This window comes from Caloenas nicobarica, chromosome 8, assembly GCF_036013445.1.
Source record: "Caloenas nicobarica isolate bCalNic1 chromosome 8, bCalNic1.hap1, whole genome shotgun sequence".
Classification (NCBI taxonomy): Eukaryota; Metazoa; Chordata; class Aves; order Columbiformes; family Columbidae; genus Caloenas; species Caloenas nicobarica.
Window position 1 is genome coordinate 13,337,493 of NC_088252.1, and position 25,183 is coordinate 13,362,675.

Below are 25,183 nucleotides of genomic sequence, written 5' to 3' on the forward strand. Positions count from 1 at the left end.
TACTTGAACTCAAACCCAGCCTCAGTAAAGGCACTTAGGCTTCAAATATCTTTTTTTGTTCATTCATTTATTTACTCTTGTCCAAGAAACACTGCTGAAGTCAGAAATAATAACTGATTATGAACATGAAAAATAGGCATTTTAGCCATTAAGGATAGAAACAGAGAAAGATCACTGTTGTAGTTTCCATTTGCTTTCAACAGCAAACTGCAGAATGAGATGACTATAGCTATATACCAGTCAGCTGCTGCAAGGATCAGTTTGCATGAGGGTAAGTATGCTACTTCTGCAACATTGTAAACTAATACATGGTCTTTCAGAACTTACATAAATCCCAAACTTATCCCAGAATGAGGGCCAAACTGAAGAACATCTTGGAGTTGTATTATTAGACATGCTAAGGCATGTGTTCAGCGGCTACTTACAGTAAAACCTGCACTGCACAAAGTTCTCATGTCTCCCTCTGGAACGGTCAGTTGTGTCCCAGCCTTACAACAAGGTCTTGCTCCATCTGGCTGGTCAGATCCCTTTCAGATCCCTCACCTTGCCTGTTTATGACATGTTACTTCTCAACCTTGGCTAGTTGCATTGCTTTCTTGCTAGCAGGCAACTGTAGCTGTGCTGACCTACACAAGCACTAACCCAAACCAGCACCCCCCCGCCACTCCCCCCATCTTTTCTCCTGCTGAACTTGCCCCTACTCCCTATAAAACCTTGAACTAAAATGCTGTCCAACTTCTGGATCAGCGCACTACCACACTCCCTGATTCAACCTGCAGTACTGACATACCTGTTTGTTTGAAGAGGGGATCACAACCTTGTCCGTACTTTTTGGCTTGGACCAATAAACACAAAACCCCCACTATTCCATGCTGCACTGACTGGCAAGAAATGGTTGATACCTTTTTCCACAAGATCGCTGTTCAACTGGTGAGGCTCTGTGCTGTGCCCTGAGCCTGGAAATGGGGGGACTAGTTTAAGGATCTTGCTGCAGAGATGATACCAAAAAGAAGCTAGCTGGCTGAAACAGCAACTCGGTTTTTCCTTTTTCACCTTCTGACAGGAAAGCACGTACAAATGCTCTTGCTAAAAACAGATGAGAGTGACTGAATTAATTTTCATAAAATTAGCTGTTACAGGAGAGGAGAAAGCACTGCTTAAAAGAACACAGTACCAAAAAATCTTGGCAAAGTTCATTAAAGTGAGATTTTAAACATAGCTGACTCCATTCTTTTTTTAGTTATGTAAGAACACACACAGGTTGTCAGCTCAGTATTTTCAACTATCTGAAGACTATTTTATCTGCCCTTTCTCTTGCATGCAGTAATTAATCCAGTAGTAGTGTGAATCCTGTCAATACAGGGATTTTTCATGCTATGTAGTCTCTATGTATATAGAGGACTATATGTTGTTCTGAATGATAGAACTGTCAAAGTGGGATGAAATTACTGTTGGCACCCTGTGTATCTGGGAAGGCAGGATGCCCAGAGATCATTAACACTTCTCTCAACTGAATTTCCAACCTTCACGTGCCCGATGAGGTGCATTACTACCCAATCCTATGTAAAACGTTCACAGTCTCAACATGTTGTACCTCCTAAAAAGATAAAACTACAAACTAGTTAATATTTACAATTTTTGTATTGTTACCTCTACTATCAAACTCAGTGGATAGCAAATGTAAAATTCCATACACTTTTCAAACTGATAAAAACCACTCCTGAGGCAAAAACCTAAGTAAAAATGGTAGAAGTAAAAGCTGTCATATTTTAAACAGAAGTATGAGTGAGGATCTACAACGGCCTTAATGCCCTTCTGTATAACAAAAACCTGCGACAGCAAAGCACCTGTAAAAGTATATCTAACCACTTAAAATTCATTTCAAATTCATTATGTATTAACAGGTATCACTTTAAGATATCAGCACATTAAATATTTCCTGGGAAGTTACAATCAATATTTCTCATAACAGATAAGCAAAAGAGGCTTATTGATCAGCAACCAAATTTCTTCAAGATGTCTATTAGTCTGTTCAGTCTTTGGGCAACTACACATCACAAGCTGTAGCAAATGCTCTCATCTCCACAGGCTGTTCCATCTTGGTAAAGACACCCGGTTTGTTTGAGAAACTCACTACTTTGAACCTCACCGTGATAGAACAAACAACTTGGCAGATAATTTGAAGGGCTCGGTGGTAAATATAGTGAGGCCTTTTGGCATCCTTAATTTGCAGCGGAATTTCTCTTCTGTAGATTTGAGGCTAGTGGAAGGAAAACAGGTTGAAGTTCTTGCTTTAAATTAAGCTGTGACAGTGGTAAACAGTTGTCCAGAATAGGTCCTCTGGGACACTACCTGGAGCAAGAGGACTATACAATGTCTCGGTTATCCTCTATCCTTCTAGCTGCGCTATGGCCTGGATGAAAATCACCACTGTGTAAAGGTGCAGCATAAAGCATGTGGCTGAGTTACCTTCAGCGAAGTGATTTGAACGGAATCGAGATTCAGCTCCCTTTAGAGCTTCATCTGGGAGCACCACAGGAATCCTAATCAAACCCGGCAAAACCACAAAACTGAGTGAACAGAAGCCAAGGAGCCTTCATCAAGAGGGTAACAGCAGACATTATCCCTAGGCAGACTTCAAAGTGAACTTCAGTGAGAACAAAGTGTAGAATACCAGCGACTGAGGCCACAAACTTCTGCTCAAAGTGCCAGACTCAAAGCCTTCCTGTTTGGCCTAGTGTTATAGAAGCTTCTTTACCAGTGAGGTTGAGATGACAGAGAAAGTCACAAGCTGACCACAGAGGTTGAAGTAAAGCAACTGTTCCATGTATCCTGTAACTACAGGTTCTTACCTTACAGCTGGAGGAGTGGAGAGAACCTCATCAATGGACTTTATATTAGTCTTGGCACCTGGAAAGCCATGTTTTATGGTCCAAAAAGAAAAACCAAAAGTATCTATAGAGCTATCAACAATATAGACCATACAGTCTGCCATATTACTAGAAATCAGCAAACAAACCTGTTTCCAGACTTCAGGATTCCCATGAAAGTAGGTTTAGGAGAAAATGGTCTCTGCAACTTGAAAAATACCCAGAGAAAAAAAAACGTGCCACAATATAGCACAGGTCGAAGGACAGGAAGTGGCAGAAGAATAAGAAAACCAGTACATAAAGCTAAGTGAGACAGGCAAATGAGGTCTAGATTGAAGAACACAGCTAGAGTAGATGCTCCAACTCACGGTAGATAACTGTGAAAGAAATGGAAGGAACGGCGTATGATTTGGCCTTCCGTGTTTCAGCATGAGAAAAAGTGAATTATAGTTCTTTGGCCCTCCTCAATAACGTTAAATCTATAAACATGTCTTGTCTCCAGTGTCTGGGGAACACAATCACCCATAGCTTGAATTTGATATTATTCTGAAATGAAAATGTTAATTTTACATTTTTGAAACTGATTTACACACACTCCTGAGAAAATTACAATTTAAGATAAGTGATAAACAAATACATAAGAATAATTAACTACACATTTATTTAATTATAATTTCTTTAAAAATATAGAAGTAATTCATAGCTTCAAAAATAGACTTTTGACCCCCTTTTAGCTGCTAATAATAGGATTTAACAATGGGCTTGAAAATACTAATGTTACAGATTTTTACAAGTAAGATAGAATACTTGTAACTACTTTTAATGTCTTTGTATTAGGCACGTCAGATAATATAGCTTTTTGATCTTTATAAAATTAAAAAAAAAAAGAGCTACAAACTAGATAGGAACCATCAGCTACCAAAATCCTGGATTTTTTTTTTTTTATGGAGTATTAAAAGCCTACTTGCTTTTGTATTTCATCTTAATTTAGTGCACAAACACATGATCACACAGCTGGGTCAAATGCTTCCTTAGAAAGTCGACCAAAAGGTGGTAACAGGCTACTAATAACAAAATATCTTTGTAGACAATCAAGTTCATCACAACCCCCTCCCCAACAATCATTTTACTTTTCTTAGAAATGCCTAGGGAGGTATATGTGCCTTTTACTCTTCCTTAATGATTAACGTACCAAAAATTTTAAAGATCAGAAGGGACATGAGTTCCTCAGTAGAAAACCCATTAGAAGAAAACAGTCCCCATCTCCAGTACATGGCAGGATTCAAGCAGCTGGGCTACCCAAAGGAGGTCACCGAAGGGACACAACCGCTGCAGCTGGACTATAGCTGTCACAGGGACGGTACGAAGGTTCGCTGTGGTGTGGTAAGCAGTCTGGCAGCAGGAGGGTAACTGAAGTACCGTATAACTTTATATATACACCATCACAGATTTCAGTTATGGCTTTTACGGTCCTGTTAAGGTCAAGATTATAAATATGAATTAAAAAAAAAATTCTTCTATAACTAAAATGCCAATTTCTACCAGCGGAGGGAGCACTTCATTGCTTGTAGCCAGGTATCCATAGCAGGTTTGTATTCCTCAGAGTCCTTCTGGGGCTCAAAAACAGCTTCTATTCGCCTTAGCTTCTTTAGTTGTTCTTTGTCAGACCAAAATCCTATAAACAGAAAGTTCATTCTCAATCTCAACTGCAAATATGTTATTTTTGAGTTGTTTTATTTTATTTCCAAGGAATCCAAAGCAGAAACACAGTAAGAACTCATGACAGCTTTTCTTTACTCGACCAACAACTTTCTCAGAGGGAAGCATATTTTTAACATGTGAAACTCTTTTCCATTAGCATCCACTTTTTTGGAATCCTGACAGCAGCACATCTGCTGAACTGGGACCGTTTCCAAGGAACAGCTCTGCTACACTGACATCCCCTCAGGTTTCATCCACACTGAGCTTTCGGCTGCAGGTCCCTCCCAACAAAGAAGCACCACAGAAACGAAAACTTAGTAGTAGTTGCTTTCTAGTGTCTTAAAAACCACATAAATGGCAGAAAACACTGGTGTTACGTATTGAGATTAATGTGTGCTATTGAATCATTCTTTTCTATCAAGGGCTGCAGCTTTCTTATAGTTCTAATTGCTGAGTAAGTCGTACCTCAGTATATAGTTTTTATCTTACAGTTATTTATGTATCAAAATAATTGAATGAATTTAATATCCACCTACAAAATATACTTCCATTCAGCAAAACCATTGCCAGTTTGTAGTTTTAAGTCTGGTTAACTATATACAATTCTTTGTGAATAGAGCCGCATTTTTTCCCTGTTAATAATTTATTTTTCACTTCCATTGTGAAAACCCTAAAGAATAAAGACTCGGTTCACAGATGAGAGGGCACAGCTTCAGTACGAGCGGCAGGCTGCACTTTAGCACAGCAGTTTGTTACATGATCCATCCGTACCGGGCACCGTTCCAGGCACTGCAAACATGGGAGGGGATGCAGTGCCCAGGTCAAGAAAGAGGGAGGCTCACCTCTTTCTTCTCCAGCAGTATATCCTTCTAAATGTAAATTAATCTTACAAACACATATGCAGATACTTTTCACATTAAACTCATTGTCACTATTCATTTATGTAACACCAACCAAGCATGCAACTGCTCAGTGAAGTAGGACATTGTGTTAGAAATACAAATAAGGTCCTTCATTTGGTTTATGTATGACTATCATCTGTTTCTTTGGTACATCAAATACAAGTACATGAGTACAAAGGACTATACAGAGAAACATAAACACTACTTACCCTGGATTCCCACAAAAATGGCTAAAGTTTTGGGAGTTTTTACAATTATTTGAAGTTATGAACTTTTTTTCTGATTTCTTTTTCCTTTATTCACAAACATGCATTATGAAGGGAAAAACAAAACCCTTTGAATGCATACATACCTGAAGCAAGGCCTGCTAGAAAAGCTGCACCAAGACTAGACATGTCTGCATTTGCAGGTTTTTCTATTTTCTTATTAATTAAATCTGAAGTCATCTGCATGACAAAACTATTATTACTGACACCTCCATCAGCTCTATAGTGAGAAGGGAAGAAAAAGTAATTAAAAAAAAAAGTGTTTAGTTCAAATGCTTATCGCTAAGATTTCAGAAAACAACTTCTGGGGTTTTACACCTATGCATAAATCTTCCTGTCACTCATGCACAAATGCATTTCCATTTCATGGGCAAATTTAGATGCCAGCACAAGGTGCCTATAAACTGGGGGCAGAATGGTAGACAGACACAGGCCAGACACATTATCAAAATATGTGAAAGCTCTGTCTTCTAAAACTACATCAACCTGGTTGAAATGTTGGGGTTTAGAACAGAACCTTTACATGGTTATCACCACAACATGACAAGAGTCAAACCCATTACATTAAATGAACCATTTCAAGTGTTCTCAGACCTAGAAAATACTTCTTTCATTACTACCAAATTTTTGTAGTAGTTAGTTAAAATACTTCACAGTTGCTTCTTTTTATGAGGAGGATGAGAACGAGGCTTCCGTCTATTTTCCCAATTACATTCACGAAGACCCTTTTAATGGATAAAACTAGAACTTATCAATGCTGATCTTTAATCATCTGAGAATGATCACTAGTGGTGCAAAGTAATCACTCTTGCAAACAAAAACCAACTATAATAGAAAGCAATTTTGAGTTGTCATCGACTGGTTCGTTATGCTGTTGCACTCCAACAGCAGCCAGCTACAGAGCTGTTGTTCTATCAACTGTGGTGCAGGAAAGACATCTACTGTTTATTCTTAGTATAGAAAGTGTTGGGTAATAAAACTTAACAGTTGCTTACAAATCTTCATTTACGCCAGCTGAAATCTCCTCTGCGACATTATGCCTCAGAAGAATTTAGCATAAAGGTTTTGGCTGTTTTTGAAAGTAAAATCAGGAGACACTGCCTGATCAGTGATGGTACAGAGTTTTGCTTCTTTGTACATACAGTTAAGAAGGGTTACCACCTCCATGCTATGGCATAAAAACCTTTAACTGGCAAGCTCACTTTCTTAATGCCAGTGACATGCATTTCCCTTCGTCTGTAAAAATAAGACAACCTACAACACAGGACACGAGGATTAAAATTGAGGGTTCCTTCTCTGTGCTTTCCTTGATGGTGTTGAGATAAGCGAAGAAAAGTAACAGGAATGTAGAGGGCTAATGAAAACAACCTTGCAGGAGCCAGAGACCAAGAAGAAAGGAAAGATACAGGACAAGAGACAAAAAGAGAATGAACATATTTATGGGATAAAAACAATGACAAAAAATATCAAAGGTAATGGAGAGATACTAAAGATGTGTGGACAAAAGCATGAGAGAGCAGTTAACAACCCTACTGGAAAAGCCATTAAGCATATTTCAGTATCTTCTAATGCTTAATCCAGAAGCTGAATTCCTACCGATCGTAGTTAACTATCACAGCCAGTATATGAAACAGAAATTTCATATTCATGAGTAAAACAGAACACAATCACACAATTTAAAGTTTACATTACAAGGTAAATGGGTCCAGAATTCTCGTGTTCCCTAAGCAGTACCTCCACACTTCCCATTTTTCAGTTTGCAGTCTTAATACGATTTCTCAAATTTTGGATGCAATTTTCTATGTAAAAAAGCTTCCTAAGGAATCAAAGATTCCAATACTTCTCATCTTTTCCTCGTCATTAAAACCCCGAGCCTGAAAGTTCCTCATCTTTGCCTACTCTGTTCCAGTACCTGATGTAAGACAGAAACTTTTACCTCCCCCCACTTTGTACTGTCATTTTTCTTCCACTACTCGAAAGTCTGATTTCTCAATGTGCCCACCAGTCTAAATCCTTTGCATGGGCATCAGGAAAAAAGCCAGAAGAGGGACAGGAACACTCTCCTCTCTGTTCTTGACCATGGTATCACGGTGACCCCTGTCTGCCAAGAGAAATTTTGGAGAGCCTTCTCAGTGTGAGAAACACATAATTCAGCTAAATTTTTCCAACACTTTGTGAAAAGTGTATTCTAGGGATCACAGTTACCTCACTAAATTTCATTTGCCTCTTTAAAGACTGAAGCAAACCCAACATATTCACAATTGAATTGGAAAAATACTCTTCCTCTTTCCTTCATGAATAGATCCAGTTTTAACTAATGTCTTCACAGAATCACGCCAGTTGAAGAGACCCTCAGGGTCACTGAGTCCAACCATAACCTAACCTAACTCTAGCACTAAACCATGTCCCTAAGAACCTCATCCAAATGCCTTTTAAACCCCTCCAGGGATGGTGATTCCACCACTTCCCTGGGCAGCCTGTTCTAATGCCTGACAACCCTTTCCATGAAGAGTTTTTTCCTAATATCCAACCTAAACCTCCCCTGGTGCAACTTGAGGCCATTTCCTCTTGTTCTATCACTTGCTACTTGGGAGAAGAGACCAACCCCCTCCATGCTACAACCTCCTTTCAGGTAGTTGTAGACAGCAATAAGGTCTCCCCTCAGCCTCCTAAAATATTCAAATATATTCAAAATATTCAGTCTGCAAAAAACTCAGCACAAAATATTTCAGTATGAAAGAATGATAGTAAAGGGTAGAACAACATTTTTGCTGTATGCACTCCAGTGCTACCTGAAAACATGAATTTGCTTTTTTGAAAAAAAAAAAAAGAGCAATTAATTACTTACCTATGGACAATCACCAATGCCAATGATTTAATTAATAACTGACCATTCCATGGGTAGTCTCTACTGCCACTTCTAAAGTTACATTAACATTTGACTTGGTAGTCATATATTTCTTAGCAGCAGAATTTTTACAGTAAAATAAAATACATAATAAAGTTCACACCTATTTAAATCAAATTCCCATGTATTGAAGTTAAAAGTTACATAGAACTTACCGAATACTTCGAAGGGGAATGCGTACGTCCTTCACAATGATATCATAAAGCTGTTTGTTTCTTCAAAAAAAAAAAAAGTTGAATTAAGTATTATATATTCCATAAAGTGTTTCCAGTATCTACACAGTCAGAAAATAAAATAGAAGGCAAAAAATGCCTCAGTTGTGTGAGAACTGCTGCATTAGCTAACAAGTTTCCAAACTGCATAAATAAAGAAAAATGCTGGAAGTGGTCTTTGTTATACATCATTACAAAGGCACAAGCACGGCTAAATCACAGCCCATTCTACAGCAAGTCCCTGTAGAAGGTACGTTTATTCCCACCTGAAAGTGATGATGCGTTTCTATAGATATGATGGAGTTGTTAATGAAACAAGTGGTTTAGAATGAGGAAAGGAGACTGACAGTGTTCATCAGAGTTCATCCAGCTGTTCTTTAAAGAGAACCTCCAAAGGCTGTAAGTTTGATTTGTTCTGAAACCATTTCATTTAATAGGAGAAAATCTAAACACAAAGGATCTCTACCCTTCTCTAGTCAGGTATTTGAATGGAATGAGTTTCTTAACATGCCTGTTTTCAACAGGTCTATGCTTCAGTTCAGGAATTATTGCATCTCATGTTTCTGTTACAGTGCAGAAAAAAAATGTTGTCCATTCACATCTTTAAAGATGTTTAAGATGCCTATTACCACGTTTTACAACACACCAAAAATTCAGACTTAAGCCAAAGAACTAACATAAAACTTTCAGCTTCAGGGATAATTTAAACAGAGCTGGACTGGGCTACAGCTTCTGACAAAACACTGTCAGGACAGTAAGGACAAACTTTAAACAAAAAACATGCAGAAAACAATATAATTTAAAAACTCTTATATCATTACTTAATTAAAAATGAGCTAATAAATACACGAGTTTATTTGTAAAGTGTGAAAAGAAAAAAAGGGAAGCAGCTAAAACTCCTTTTAAATGTAACAGTAATGGATTACTACATTTTATATTTTACAAACTGCAGAAGTCTATGCATCCATTTAGCACTGCTGATCAAAATAAAAGTAACTGTAGGAAAATAAAAGCAAGACAGTTAACTTAGTAGTACCTGAAAGCTACAGATTCCAATATAGCTCGTACAAGATGGTTTCTGGTAGTAGAAGGTTTCAGCCCCATGAAAGAGGCACATAAATATGGGTCATTCACAGAAACCTGCAGAAAAGATTTCACCGTGAGTTCAGTGGATTGTATTTGTAGGATTTTGAGAAAGGAGTCAAAGAGTAAGAAAAAAAATAACTTACGACAATTACAGGCAGCATAATGAAAGAAGAAAATTGAAAACAGTATGTAAGAGGTATATAGTGTTATTTTAGCTAACTCAGTGAACACTTTAAATAGCTTTTTTCAACAGATAAAAGGTTTAAGTGACTTCTTCCAAATTTGACATACTAAAAACCAGTAATCTGCACGACTTCTCTTTAAAATACATATAGTGTACACTTTAGGTGTGTAGGACAGGGCACACTGGTATTGCTGTTCTCTAGGAAGATTTCACACACGCACTTTTTTCTTTTTTTAAACACTTCTGAACTGCTGAAAGACGAACTGAGTTTTAAAAGTAACACTGAAAAGGATGGTCACACTTTGTTAGTTTATACTACAGCCTGTTTCCAGTGATGCTGTTAAAGAGTTCAACTAAAATTCTAACGATCACTAAGTTGTCTTCTTTTTTCAGGAGAGTTGGAGGATTGACTGATAATCTCCACTCCTTCGATGAACTTTATCACAAAATATTAGTTTGCTGGCCCATACCCGGTTTGTGACAATGCTAAATCTTATTTTCATAGTAGACAGTAATTTTTAAATTGAAACAATCCTGTTCAGTTGTGTTGTGCTAAATATAAATTATGCGACACTTACCAGAAGTTTGAATTTCATGCTTATAGAATACATACACACATATTTAAAAATTAAGAAACTGCTAACGTATGTAAAAAATACCCCAACCAAACCCCCCCACAACAAAACCCAACAAGAACACATATGGATAGGCACAGACAGCCAAAAGGAAAAACTGGCATTTTGCAAAAGTTCCTAAATAGAAGAAACTTAAAAGAAAATATTGCATTTTTTTCCATGTATAACTACCTTTCCCATTCTAAGAATTGAACTACTTGTCCATCCCAGTAGCACAATAAGGATCCACGGCTTCCAAATTTGCAGATTTTCATATAAAGGATAATAAACTAAAAAGTGCAGACTCATATTCTACGTAAGGGTATCCTGAAAGAATCAATCATAAAGAAAAAGAGAAAAAAGTAGCAGTGCATAATATCTGCATGCACTCCAGTGAAGAGTCCTAAGTTTTTGCTGTTACTACCCATCACAGCAAATTAACCCTGGAAACCCCTATTTCTAGCAGAATAAGAGGAAAAGTGATTGAAACACATATTAACTCAACTTTAAATACACTTTCACAATGATGCTCCTCTCAGCACGCTGCATGACAGCAGTGGAATTCGCTAAGAAACAAACTTGTTCTTATTGCCTTAATATGGACAAGTACAGAAACATTTCACTCTGTGTAGGAAATGAACACGTAGGCTTCAAAAGAACCCTCCCCAACCACTATCATTTTGAGGTCTAAGAAACACGACCGTACAATCAATTTGTGTTACCACCCGGCCATGAAGCTAAGCAGACACCTTATAGTCCCAGGAATGTTCAGCTCTGTTCATGTCCCTTTTCACACTGTTTACTCCACTCAGTTTCTAAACTGACACGGATTGCGTTACTGTGTTCCACTGAAATACGCAGGGCTTTTCAATAGCAAAGAAATTCAGATTGGTGGATACTATTAGGTAACTAGATGTCACAGTTAAAGAGAAATCCATTCAGTTTTCTAAATACAGATTCTAAATTTAGACTGGGAATATTAGAATTGGGTGAAAAAAGATTGAATCAATGTTTACCAAGAAGCCAGCTGAGGTTCCTTCTGGAGACAGTGTCAAGAAAGCAAGGGGGAGACAAACCCGCAAAGCAAAACAAAAACCAACCAACCAAAAGAGAAGTTTTACCAACATCTGTAGAACTTGAATATTAATAGGTTTAAGGGTTCAAAAAAGATTCAGACTAACATTTGTCTACCTCAGGATTCCTGTTTGCAAATATTGAAATTTGGTGTGGCTCAACATTTGCTTATTCACAGAAGAATTACTCACAGTAAATGCTAAATGAAAGCATCTCTGCATAATCAAGTTTTATACCCTTAAAAATATACGTAAATGATTAGGTCGGCTGTTTGAGAGAAGGTAGCTGAGCTACCTGCAGAAGAAATGAAATTTTTCTTTGCTTTGTTCCATTAACACACAGGACTTCCACAAAGGTAAGGTTAAAGATGTTAAGTTTCTTTAGGAAAAAAACACTAGTCCTGGAAACAATCAAACCAAGTATGGTAGACCAACAAAGATCAAAATTAAATGTACTTTTGGACCCACACAGAGACATGAGCTGTCACAAACGTCCTGTGTAGCTCTAAAATATATGTATTCAAACTAACACATTCCTATCTAAGACTTCTAAGAGAAAAGAGAAGACAGTGATTTTTGAGCAAAACCCAGAATACTGTTTTCATCTTAAGGGTTCTTCTTTGTTTGCTAGATCCACAGAGCTGATTAAGGGAGTGCAGCATCTCCCGTATGAGGAAAGGCTGAGGGAGCTGGGGCTCTTGAGCTTGGAGAAGAGGAGACTGAGGGGAGACCTCATGAATGGTTATAAATATGTCAAGGGTGAGTGTCACGAGGATGGAGCCAGGCTCTTCTCGGTGACAACTAATGATATAGGACAAGGGGCAATGGGTACAAACTGGAACACAGGAGGTTCCACTTAAATGTGAGAAGAAACTTCTTCTCAGTGAGGGTGACAGACACTGGAACAGGCTGCCCAGGGCGGGTGTGGAGTCTCCTTCTCTGGAGTCATTCAAAACCCACCTGGACACCTTCCTGTGTAACCTCATCTGGGTGTTCCTGCTCCGGCGGGGGGATTGGACTGGATGATCTTTTGAGGTCCCTTCCAATCCCTGACATTCTGTGATTCTGTTTGGGCAGTACAGTGGCACCTGACAGGTTCACACATCAGCTGTCTATACATCGAAGAACCAGCAGATGACAGACATTACTCAACTCCCAGAGCACAGCAACAGCTTTCCCTTCATCTTGCCTGGTCCACCCATCCAATACAGTTTATAATGCCAATATTCTAAATGACAAGTTGAAGACCAGGGCTACAGCACAGAGTCTCTCCTGGACAGCAACACTGATTAGCAAGACAAACTTTTGTGGAGACGTTGGGTATTTTTATGTTGACAAACCAAAAAACGTAGAAACAACTATGCTGCTGAAAGTGGGCTTTTAGTCGGATTGTCTCATACTGCTTAGGAAAGTGGCATAAGTAGATAAAGTTTTCAGGCTCAGCACAGTCCCCAAGCGAGCAATGGCTACATTAGCAAAACTTGCTTATTTTCATTCTGTATGAAGGTTTGTCCAAGAGCTCTGACTTGAAGCTCTGTCATACTTTGTGGCAACAAATTCGAAACTATTATTACCAACTGTCAAACATATACTGGAAGCAACTGCTTTGTAGCTGAACAGGCAGTGTGTCAGCTCCTTTGCTATCAAAATTTGCCATTTAATGTAATGTATTCACTGGAACTCCCATCAATTCTAATCTAGACTAATATGCTAGACTGAACTGCGGTATCAATATCATCCTTGTCGCTGCCTCTGCAAAGGGACAGGAATTCACAGCTGTAATGAAACTCAAGAGGGATCACGAATCAGAGGTGGAAAGGACAGACATGAGGATACATAAGTCTCTCGCATAAATGGAAAGTGAGCAGGAAGAACCCAGAGCTTGTGACCCAGAGGGGATCGAGTAATTGCGGGAAGTTCCTCAAATAGAGAGGAAGGTAAAAGCAAGGTACTGGGAAACCGAGGGGATAAAGTGGAGAACAAATACCACGAGCTCCTTACGACACACATTGTGCTCAGCAACAAGGCACAAACTTTAAAATAAAGGGAAAAATCTAATACAGACTGAAATCTGCATATCAAAGAAGTGTCTAAATATTACTATCTATGCCTTTTGTAACACCAGGACTTGGCAGTCTTGCTCATATTTAAGTATTGGTTAATTGCAATCTACATCTTGAAAACAGGCAGAATAAAATGAATTATTTCAGAACAGCAATTAGAAGTATTGTCTCAATGAAGGCTTTGTGTGAGGCAGAAAAGCTATGGGATCGGTTTTCGTCTCTGCAGGAACTGCCCGAGCTACTGTGGGCAAGTCATTTAGTTTATCTGTCCCTCACGTCTCCATCTGAAAAATGGAAGTAATTTTCTTGTTTCACGGGGTTTTTCTCATGGGAGGGATGGTGTTTAAGCATTCTCATGTGACAATGAGCTTCTAATATTGTGGTGCTGGGACAGAGAATAAGAACCTGAGTAGTACAGAATGAATCATAGGATACCAGGTTGGAAGAGACTATAAGGATCACCTGGTCCAACCTTTCTTGGCAAAAGCAACATCTAGACAAGATAGCCCAGCTGTGGGAAGATGAAAATTACTACATTTAATGTGTAAAGGTTAAAATTTTAACTGGGTTATTAAAAATATATTCTCAATTATATCAATAATAATAATTTTACCTGAAAACCTGGAACAAAACAAACGCCTTGAGAATCAACAACACTCCGTGCCATTTTTTCTGTTTCATCTACATTGGTGAAAAGATCTGTAAAGATGCATAAGTCATATGCTTTTATTATTCACTTCAATTTCTTCATGTATTATTAAGAGACAAAAATCTAGAGTTAGACTATTTCCTTGTATAATATTCTTAAACTATATATTCCAAGGGAAATAATCACTTCTGTATTTCATGGCTATCAGTCACATTAAAAAAAGTCCTATTCAGAGGAAGACTAAATTCAAAAGGATTCTCTCATCTCCGTTATGCTATAGCCTTTTAATCTTTGCATCTTGTAAGAGGTCATTAGCTTTCCAAATAGACATGAAAATTGAGAACACTAACAGTGGCACCTTATGTATGCTAAAACCCTAGATTTCCAAAACAAAAAAACCTGGTTTTCTCCCCAAAGATGTTGTTATTGTCAGCCCAAGCACCAAATGACTACAGAGATAGTCCTTAATACCCATCATATTTTCTCAGCACCCTTAATATTTTTACAAGTGACTGAGGTCCTAATATCACCTGTTTGATAGACGCTACTTTAATTCTTTGTCTAGCCGGATGTCTCCTTTCACAACTCTATTGAGATCCCTCTTTAGCTTGTTCTTTACCCACATGTAGTTCTTGTACTAACATCCATCTGCTGTAGTTTTAACTGATCATGTCCTTATGTTGCCACATAATATATTTTTACAGAAGACTAGAGGTCTGCTGTAAATGAGAGCTATTGCCTTTTCTTGTCTGAAAAAGAAAATTTTCCTATCAAAGATAAATTAGATTAATCTAGCTCAACTTATCTTTGAAAAACCCATCTTGGTAACTTACCAGGAGTTTCAATTTACCTTTGTAACCTTCATAAATTTCTTCGAAAGCTTCGGATTCTATTGTGCCCAGACTAATAAGCCTATATCATATCTTTTCCTTCTTGTTTTATTTGCTATTACTGAACTATATATAGTACCTCTATGTCATGACAGAAAATGAAAAAAGTAAGGTTTACTTCACCTTGAAATTCCACATACTATTTTTTCAAAATTCTTGGAAGTGATCTGATCCCACTAAAAGAAGCCCATTAAACTAAGTGTGGAAATTCCTATTTCCAAACTTTTACCACTATTCTACATCTCATCCTCATCCAGGTTGAGTCTCACCATCCTTACTAAGGCTGTTAGTTTACCTTGTGTTTTGGCCCAATTCCCTCTGTAGAGCAGAAGTTTTACCCTTCTCTTTATTTGTAAAGCTGATAAAAGTTTCTGAATTCTGCTTATCTGAAATCATATTTCCAGTAAATATAGGTCTTGCTTATGAGAGAGTTTATAGTGGCGTGCCTATTTTTTTATCCCCCTCTAAAATTTCCCTAATTTTTGCCTGTGGTAACAACTATAGGTCATATCCATTTCACTACTGGCTGGCTAAAAAATCCCTTATACTATTCCTCTGCATATACCAACAATATCCATTTTAAGTATGGATAAGTTCTATATAGATATGTATCCATTTTAAATATGGAATTTGAAGTAGCAAGCTTATATATGTACCACTGATACTTTCATCTGCAGCACTGAACTGTGTGTTGAATTGAGTTACTGCCTCAGAAGACCAGTGGCTGTTATCCTCTAGGCTCAGATGAAGACATGAGAACCAATCTGAGTCACACCTAATCCTTAAGGGCACATACGTGAGCGGTATATGCACATATGCATCAGAAGTCGACAACTTCAAGAAATTTGGAATTTTGTGGTCAGCTACACTTCAGGAAGACCCTTCCTAGACAACCTAAAGTTTGAGGCAGTAATTCCTTTTTCTGCACCATAGTAAAGGTGTACTAAATTTATAAGTAAGCAAAGTAAATAGTTCATTAGAACACTCAGGAAAGCTATCCTACAAACAATCAGTGGTTTTGGACATCAACTACCACAGAGCTAGTATTTTTCTTAGTCTTTTATTAATCTGGAAAGCAAATCTTGTCATTACATAGTAGTCACAGTCCAAAGGCACATCACTTCTATGTGAAGCAACATACACACCACTGTTACTTTCGGAAATAAAGTTCTTCACTTTATTTTCATGTAACTCAAATCTGTTGTTAATTCTGAGAGGTACAGCTAGAGATCTCTCGGAAGCATTAAAACAACAGTTTGTGGAATATTGGATTTACAACCACTCTACCTAGACTGAATCAGTAGTCAATTTCTATGTTTCTCCTCAACTGAAAACAAAAGTTCAAATACCCTAAACCAGCACATCTGTAACTTTACACAGGTCTCCTTTACACTATTTCTATTCAAGTCTGGATAACAGGTTAAAAAAAAAAAAAAAAAAAGAAGGCACCTGGAAGTTTGTCATGCTCAAGAGAAAGCAAGTGAGGAATAAAATGTTTCAGGAAAATAAAAGCCTACACAGGTACGAGGGTCTGAGAGGCAGAGTCTGATGAGGAGATGATTGTGAGAACCAGACTCCCCGCGGTAAACGCACTGGACAGAGAACTCACTAACGAGACAAAACATTTTCCGCTGTCCAAAACATGTAGTCTAGTTTCTTCAATTATGGATAACAAAACCAAGCCAAATAACATAACCAAAGTACTATAAAACAGTTTCTTGAAAGTAGTAATATATTTTACCTTCTATAAAATTAAAAAATTACTTACTTATATCCTGAGCCCATTTTATGGCAGTGCCAACATCTGACATACAGCCTTCAGTTAAGTAAACAACTTCTTCCCCAATCTTCCAACCAATCAGTGGATACAGACCTTAATTATTTTCCATGAAACAAAACACTTAGTTAAATTAAATGTTTCCAGACAATAAACCAAATTAAAGAGTAGTTTTTATTCAATTCCTTTGCAGAATTCGAGCTAAAATGTGTTACTGATAGAGTAACATTAATCATTAAAAATATTTGGCAACATACTTTGTCTATAACTGCTAAAGATTAGCACTTCTAAGCTTCAGACAGTTGGATTTGCAGGAAGTTATGATTGATTTCCACCAAATAGTTCTGGCTTTGCAGTGACTCAAAAAATTAACGACTCCGAAATTTTTTGTTTTCGTCATCTCTCAGAAGAAAGGCAGAAATGCATACGGCAAACATTGTTAGTTGATTTGATAACACAGTACAGCATCTTTCAAAGAGCTGTCTGCCTGAAGATACTATTACATCAGAAATAAACAGTGAACAATGAAGATAAACCTGACAATTTGTTTTCCTCTTTGCCCCCCCGCCAAATACGTTGAAACGTTGACAAAGAGAAGAGAAACATACTACTTGAAATCGTCAGTGCGAACCCAAAGACCTTCTTGTCTGATATCTGTATTAGTAAGGACGTAACACAAAAGTCCTGCAGAATTCTGCTTGTATGCTAAAGCAAAAAGACTTTGTTGTCTAGCTGAATAGAACATGTTCTCCAGCACTGCAGCTGGACAAACAGTTTTCAGGCCACTCGATAAGAACCTAAGCATTCAGTGGCCACTGCAATAAAAACTTCACCCAACCCAAGTACTGTAACTGCTGGAGTGAAGAAAGCACCCAGACCTTGTGCGCAGGACTCGGAGATCATGAGTAACGCAGCTAAAGTAAATGACTCCCAGTCATTTACCAGAAAAGCATCAGAAGGATCCAAGGATAATCTCTACTTTCTAAAGGTGACTTTGCTCATACACAAGTGTCTCTCACTGAATCATTTCCAGTTCGCTTGCCTGTGTCCAAAAGAGTGGCACAGTAATACCAGTGCAATTGCAGAAACTGGTTTACTGCTGCAGGCACTCTGGTGCTTACAAGGAAAAACAATTAGCAGTACCTGCTTAGATTAAAGTTTTGTCTCTTGAAAGGAAAAGGTGATATGTATATCTGCAGACCTTTGGTGCAGGTCTCCCTTATAATCTTTATTTTGTACCAAAGGTGAAGCTGCAAAGCAGCAAGACCAAACAATGCATTGAGGCAAAAGTCCTAGAGAAGGACAGCTAACTAGGGACAGAGAAAGCCGTCAGGTGGCCTTCCTGAAGATGCTCACACCAGAATCGCTGGTAATGTAAGATCATCTGCCTCCAGAGAATGGATCAACACGACGCTTGGCCATGACCACAGTTACTAAGATCTACCAGACTACCAGAGAGGTAGGTTTAAAATCTACACAACATGTTTCCATCATTGAATTGTGAGAAGTGCTTTCTCAAAGGAACTATTTATTTTTAAACTGTCATATATAGCAACTAAATGTAGATCAGAAACTAGACCAGCAGCTAATTAATAGCTTGCTCAAGGATACTGTAGGGATTCACCTTGCAGTCTTAAATACATATATCAGCTTTAAAGACTGAACACATTACATTTCATGCCCAGGGCACTGAGAAAGCTAGGCAACTAACTTGCCCTACTAATCATACCACACGATAGCCAAAGAACACAGAGAAAATAATTTTAACATAAAAACCAGCCTGAAGCAGTAAAAGTTTCACAGCACAGCCTTAAAGATTTCAACTCCTATCAGGTCACAATAGCCATATATTTTTTTAAAAAGAAAACAAAATGGAAAAACCTCACAGCATGTTTTTGCTATTATGTTTCCACAGATTACATACATTTGATTCCCTAAGTAAAAATATCACCACAATGACATCATTAATTAGCCTAAATGCATTTGAATTCATAGGGAACTCAATGTCCCTGCTATTCAGTTCTGACACATCTCCTGTATTTGCCAAGCTCCTTCCTGACTTTAGCTGGTAAAAGTCTCCTTGGGACACCACTGTCCTCCTCCCCAGCCCCATCCTCCCATTTTAAATTGCGGGCTTCCTGAAATTAGTAACCATGGAAAAATATGACAGAAGGGACTGTGCAAGCAAATTTACTTCAGTATCATCTGTTGTTTTCTTGACAAATGGCAATCTATGACAAACTAACATGATTGACAGACCACAAATGTTCAAAACAACAAAGTTTTAAACACTAGAAACACATTGGGGAGCCCATTTCTGGTATTTTAAAAGAAAACTAATAATTGCTAATCCTGCACTACCTCACTGCAGGTACTTCAAAACATAGGGCTCAAGAGGAGGAAATTACAGTGATCCACTGGAACATTTTGATCTGAGAAGCCAGAGGATCAATCCCTTTTTTCCCTATTCCTGTACTGCATAATACTACTATCAAGAAGAACAGGTGAAAGAAAAAAAAGGAGGGATCCAAGTAGTAGACATAATTATTAGTGATGTTACTTAAATTCTCTTCTTTAGAGGCATATTTCAGTTTAACAAAGATCTACATATTTCTAATTAAAACTTTCCACAGCTCTGAAAACACTTGCAAGCTGTTTTCCTACAACTGAAGACACAAGAAAAGCATAACCCTTTTTATTTCTTTTTGTTCCCTTATCATTAACAGCTGTCAAGTAAAGTGAAATACTCTACAAGTAAAATTTCACTAGCTTACCTCTCCGTGATGCAAAGAGACGCTCTCCAGTATTCACATTCCAGAAACCACCTGTTCCCATGGTGAGTTTGGCATCTCCTGGGTGAAAGCAGCATTCTCCAAACACAGCTGACTGCTGGTCAGCCACCTGCCGCACCAACAAACACACAACTCAGCTGCCAACCACCAGCCTACAATCCTGCTGCATTTTAGAATATCAACGCAAACAGAGTTCTTAATACAAGTGACCATTCAGAAAGGAACTGAGCATTAAGAGAGGATTCTCATACAATTTCTCAAGTATCTGCAGATCATTTCGACAGACAGATTTATCATTAGAATCAAATCACACCAGGTTTGGACACAATGTGAATGCCCGTAGTATTGCTTGCAAGACTAAAAAACATGTTATGGAAACAAAATAAATATTTTCTGGTTTAGTATTTCATAAGGATAAACAGGGCAATTGCAATGCCAAGGAGCAGAACAGAATAGCTTGGCTTGAATTCCTCTTCCCCCAAAGAGAAGTTGAAGTTTTGAGGTCTCACCTTCATTTTTCCCCTGCTGCTCCTCCTGTACCAAATTATTCCATGCTTAATTTTTCAACAATGACAACGGTTATTAAGTGTATTTATTTATGCTTGTGCCTTGGTAAAAAAGTAAATTTCCAGAGAAATTGAGTCTACACGTCTTTAAAAATAGCAAGGGAAATTGATGTTAGATAGATGACTTTTTCCATATAGCTCAATTCCAGCAGGTTTTTCTACAAGTCATCGCTTTACAAAAATAATGGGTTTTTCTTATCCAAATCCTAACTACTGAGGTGAGAACATGTTATTCTCCATTATTTTTAGCGAAAAAAAAGAAATAAAAGGCACCACAAGTGGACCTATTAACAAATACTCTTACATTTGTGTAGAGTCTTACTGAAGTCAAGCCAGGACGGACCCCACTGCACAACTTTATACAGAACAACGGATTTTCGGCCAGAGAGAGAGAGACATCAGCACAGCCCGGAGCAGAACCCAGCTCTGCTCAGTCCTCCATTCAGTGCTTCATCATTCGGACATCTGACCTTCATGGACCTCGGCCTCTAGAAAACCCTTCCCGTTCCTCTCTCCTCCTCTCCCCCTAAGGTCATAAACTGAGTTTTTGGAGAAAAATTGAACAACCAGTTCTACCGTAGTTAAGCCACAGAAAAGGTATAGAGAATACTCTCTAAACAAGCAAGTATTAAATCAAAGCTATATAAACAGAATACAGGTACAAATGGACAGATTTAAGTAGCAAAAATATTTTCACTCACCATTGCCATTATTGGAATAGGTGCCCCAAATATTTCAGAGTCAGCTGATCCAAAGTTGAAGCTTAAAACAAATGTTATGGAGAAACATCATAACACTAAAGTGACCCTTTTGTTAAAATGAAATCTAGACATATAAGGCCCAAGTCTGCATCACATACAAAAGGAAATGCTACCAATTTATTTTAAAGAAAGCATTAGAACTATCACTTTCAGAAACACTGAAGGTTTTGAATGTAGAGTTAAAAAGGTAAATCTGTATATATTTTTTTTGTGTATCTATTTATTACTTTGTGCAGATTATTTAGTATTTTTCGAAAGGCCATTAATTTAGCAGGTATCATATTCTTTTAAATATTCTTTCATAGTTACCTTGTGTCTTTCACTGGAGGATAAATAGATGTTGGAATGGAAAGCAAGCTACACAAAGTGGGGTTCCAACATTTCTGAAATAATACGGAAAAAGTAAAAATGTCAGCAACTCTCTCATAAATATGACATGTAGCAACAACATTTTGTGGAATAGCACATACCGTATAGGGTTCAAAAATGCCTGTAGCACTGGCATTTGAGTAATCTGTAGCATACACAGAACCTACCACAGAAAAAAAGAACGAAGTAAGATTTTAGATATCCAGATGTTTAAACATACTTTTTCTTTAAACATCTCTTGAGATATAAAACTGAGTGTCTATAGGAAAAGTCATAATGAGACAATCGAGCACACAAACTTTACCTGCTGCTCACTATAATGTGTATATATCAACTACCTTATTTTACCCTCATGAAACTGGCTAGAGGAGAGTTGGTGCTTTTGACACTATGTACAACACTGACTACATCACTGTCAATCATAACCCATCCAATTGCTCAGGCATTGGCCCACAGGACAGACACTTGTGATTCTTCCACATTTGTAACAATTCTTTGTTCTTTCCCCCTCCCCGGTACTTTTCTTCAACCAAGGCCAATTAGTTCTGGTAGTCCTCTTTAAATCTTAAATGCTTAAAAGGTTGATTACACTAAATAGTTATTTCCCTTTCTGAATACCTTTCCAGGCAGGCCCAAAGAATAATTAATTCAGAAGTTTAGTGGGTTTTTTGTTTGTTTGTAGGTGTTTGTGGATTTTTTGGTTGTGGTTGTTTGTTTTGTAAACAGTAAATATACTACAATATTCATCAATTATTAAAAAAGCACAAATTGTCAAAGAAGTCTTTGAATTCTAGTAAATATCAATGACAGTCATGAATGTCATTAACCAGATTCCAATATATTTTATTAATATTTAAGAGGAAATGTAACGTTCACCTTTAGTCAATCTATAGAGTAACCATGTGTCAACTGTTCCAAAGCAGCAGTTGTTTTTTTTTGCAGCTTCTTCAGCCTAAGAACAAATTTACATTAAAAAAAAAGTATTTACAACTGGGTACAATACAAGGAATGTATTTCCTGATTCCTTCTTTCATTTTCTTCATGGTTAATGATAATGCCCCCAGAAAATAAGTCTGTGATTGACAACGTTTCTTCTAAAATAGGGTGAGTCGGCTTTATAAGTAACGTTATCCTACGGTTCATGCTCCTAAAAGAGGATAAGCACAGTTTCTTACAGTTGCTGCTAAAGAAAGAAAAGCAATTAATCTTCTACTAGAATGGCATCAGAGACTTTAAGAAGGGAAACTTTGTAGTCACAATTATTACAGTGCTGAAGGAGTGGTGAGAAAACAAGGTCCTGCACACTGCGCTTAAATAAAAAACTAACAGAAATAGAAGAAATCGGTGTATTTTTAAACATGTGCTTGACAAAATAGAGACACATCATTTTCTGGTTTATGTAATCTGTGAAGAGTTCAAAATATTATTTTCCTTGGGATTTTGTTCTCCTTTAAAATGGGAAATTCAGGTTTCACCTAATTACTATTAACCGATGCTGTGAATAACTACAGAATTCAGAAGAACACACAAACCAGTTCACTCAAAACATGACTGAATATATTACTCGCTGTAATGAAGAGCTTTGAAATTTTGAGCTTCTTGGTTTGATAGTCACATATTTTAAGTATCAGTGCCTGAAAAAATGTGGAAGAACGTTCATCTCACACTGAAAGCTCAGCAGCTGCATAACTTTCAATTCTATAACCCTCCAAATTCACACCTTACATTTTCAACAGGTTCAACCAAAACACGCCAGTAAAAAATTCCACTTGACCTTCTCAACAGTTAGTTTTGTGGCACAAAACATCAGATAAAATTCAAAAGATTTTGGGGGTTCTTTACACAGAGTAGAAAAATCAATTATAACCATTTTCTTCAAAAATAACTTGAAAATTAACATAGAAAATAAGATGACTGAAGTTAGAAATACAATTGGAAGAAACAAGACAATTGGTAAGGATTAGAGCAAAAAATAGAAAAAAAATATTTGTTAAATAGCTCATTAGCCCATTAGATTATTACAGCATAACTTATTTTACATGTAGTTTCGAATTTACACTACAACAAAAGGCAAAATAAATTGCAGTGTTTGATTGCTCAGCACGACATTATTTGTGAAACTGTAAACACTGGAATAATGCTGAGTGGAAAGATAAGAGTGCCAGTTGAAAATAAATACAATTGCCATGCAAAACTGGAGTGCAAACAACCTTAAAACAAAGTACAATTACAAACTGTGTAATTATATGAAGTGAAGTAAGGTGTGGGAATAGCAAGAAGGGCGGTTCCAGCCACCTGGATGATAAAGGAAGATCAATACTAACATGACCATCCAGACAGTCAAAGAAGAAATAATACTAACATAATTAAATCACAGCAATTAGTCACAATATAAAGGGCCTTGGACAGGTTGTTCTGAAGTATCTTTTTCATAATTGTAAGGAGTGATAGCACAGGCTCATGGTATCTCGGGCTGGAAAACCGCCCTCAAGTATATGTGACGTGTGAATGTTGTTGGGGCTGGTCTTTGAATGAGTGGGAACGTGACTAAACAGACACAAGTCGGGTGTGTTTGGAATAACAATTACTGAAAAAACATCCTGTCTAACCTCTTAGTCCAGGCCCGTATCTGTAAACCTATAATTGTGAATGGTTAATAAAGAGGCCCTCAGCCTGGCTCAGCGCTCCCTCCTCAACACGACCTCTGCCTGTGTGTGCATCTTTGTCTGTGTCCCTGTGTGCATCGCTCCTCATCGCCGCAGTAACGTGATTTGACTGTTTCTTATGCATGAAGAAAACTTATTACTACATGTTTTGAGAACCAGAGGAAAAACTTGTACAAACATGAGCAGATATTAAAGTACACAGGCTTTGAACATTAACATGGATGAAAGTCTTTCATTCTGGTTCTTCTGAGAAAAACAACAAGCAAGACAAAACTGAAGAGGTTACAACCAACCTAAGTCACTAGCCGTTATTATGACTTAAGAAAGGTATTACTTTTCCCTTTCCAACTTACCTCATATATGTTTTTAAAGACCCATGACAACTTCATAGAAGCTTGTTGTGTTGAAAAAGTAAGAACACTTGGTGCCAAATATCGATCATTCCCAGTCAAAAAATGAAGTATTGTAAAAATAACATGGACTACCTGTTTCAAAAGAAAACAGTTATCTAATTTTTAATCTCTCCCTTTAAAGGTTTCTGATCAATTATCTTTAAAGGATGACAATACAAATGAGAGCTGCTGACAGGAGATTAGATTCAGAAAGGTAAAATTCTGTTAGGGAATCTTTACACAGGATTTCACCAGGCAGCCTTCCCACAACAAATACCACAGGAAAGAGCAGCTGCACGAAGCAAGTCTCTTTTCCTGGCTTCTGCTGGCAAATTGAGAGAGACAGCTCAGCATTACGAGGGCAAGTCACCTATACGAGTCCAATGCCTAACCTGATTGACAGCATTATGGTTACTCCAGTGCAAGCTATCCTGCAGTAAAC

General features: G+C 37.6%; 1 protein-coding gene across 1 annotated transcript in view; it reads right to left on the reverse strand.

Moving 5' to 3' along the window:
- Positions 1 to 685: 685 nt before the first annotated feature.
- The window catches only part of GK5 (glycerol kinase 5), a 29,610-nt gene continuing 5,112 nt past the window's right edge, over positions 686 to 25,183 (reverse strand). The window contains exons 5-16 of the mRNA XM_065640478.1: positions 24,703 to 24,834; positions 22,560 to 22,635; positions 21,785 to 21,846; positions 21,624 to 21,697; positions 21,255 to 21,315; positions 19,970 to 20,096; positions 17,187 to 17,291; positions 14,493 to 14,578; positions 9,896 to 9,999; positions 8,803 to 8,862; positions 5,826 to 5,959; positions 686 to 4,545 (exon numbers count right to left, since the gene is read on the reverse strand). Coding sequence (XP_065496550.1) covers positions 4,409 to 4,545; positions 5,826 to 5,959; positions 8,803 to 8,862; positions 9,896 to 9,999; positions 14,493 to 14,578; positions 17,187 to 17,291; positions 19,970 to 20,096; positions 21,255 to 21,315; positions 21,624 to 21,697; positions 21,785 to 21,846; positions 22,560 to 22,635; positions 24,703 to 24,834 — 1,158 coding nt within the window. The 3' untranslated portion in view covers positions 686 to 4,408. The remainder of the gene's footprint in view (positions 4,546 to 5,825; positions 5,960 to 8,802; positions 8,863 to 9,895; positions 10,000 to 14,492; positions 14,579 to 17,186; positions 17,292 to 19,969; positions 20,097 to 21,254; positions 21,316 to 21,623; positions 21,698 to 21,784; positions 21,847 to 22,559; positions 22,636 to 24,702; positions 24,835 to 25,183) is intronic.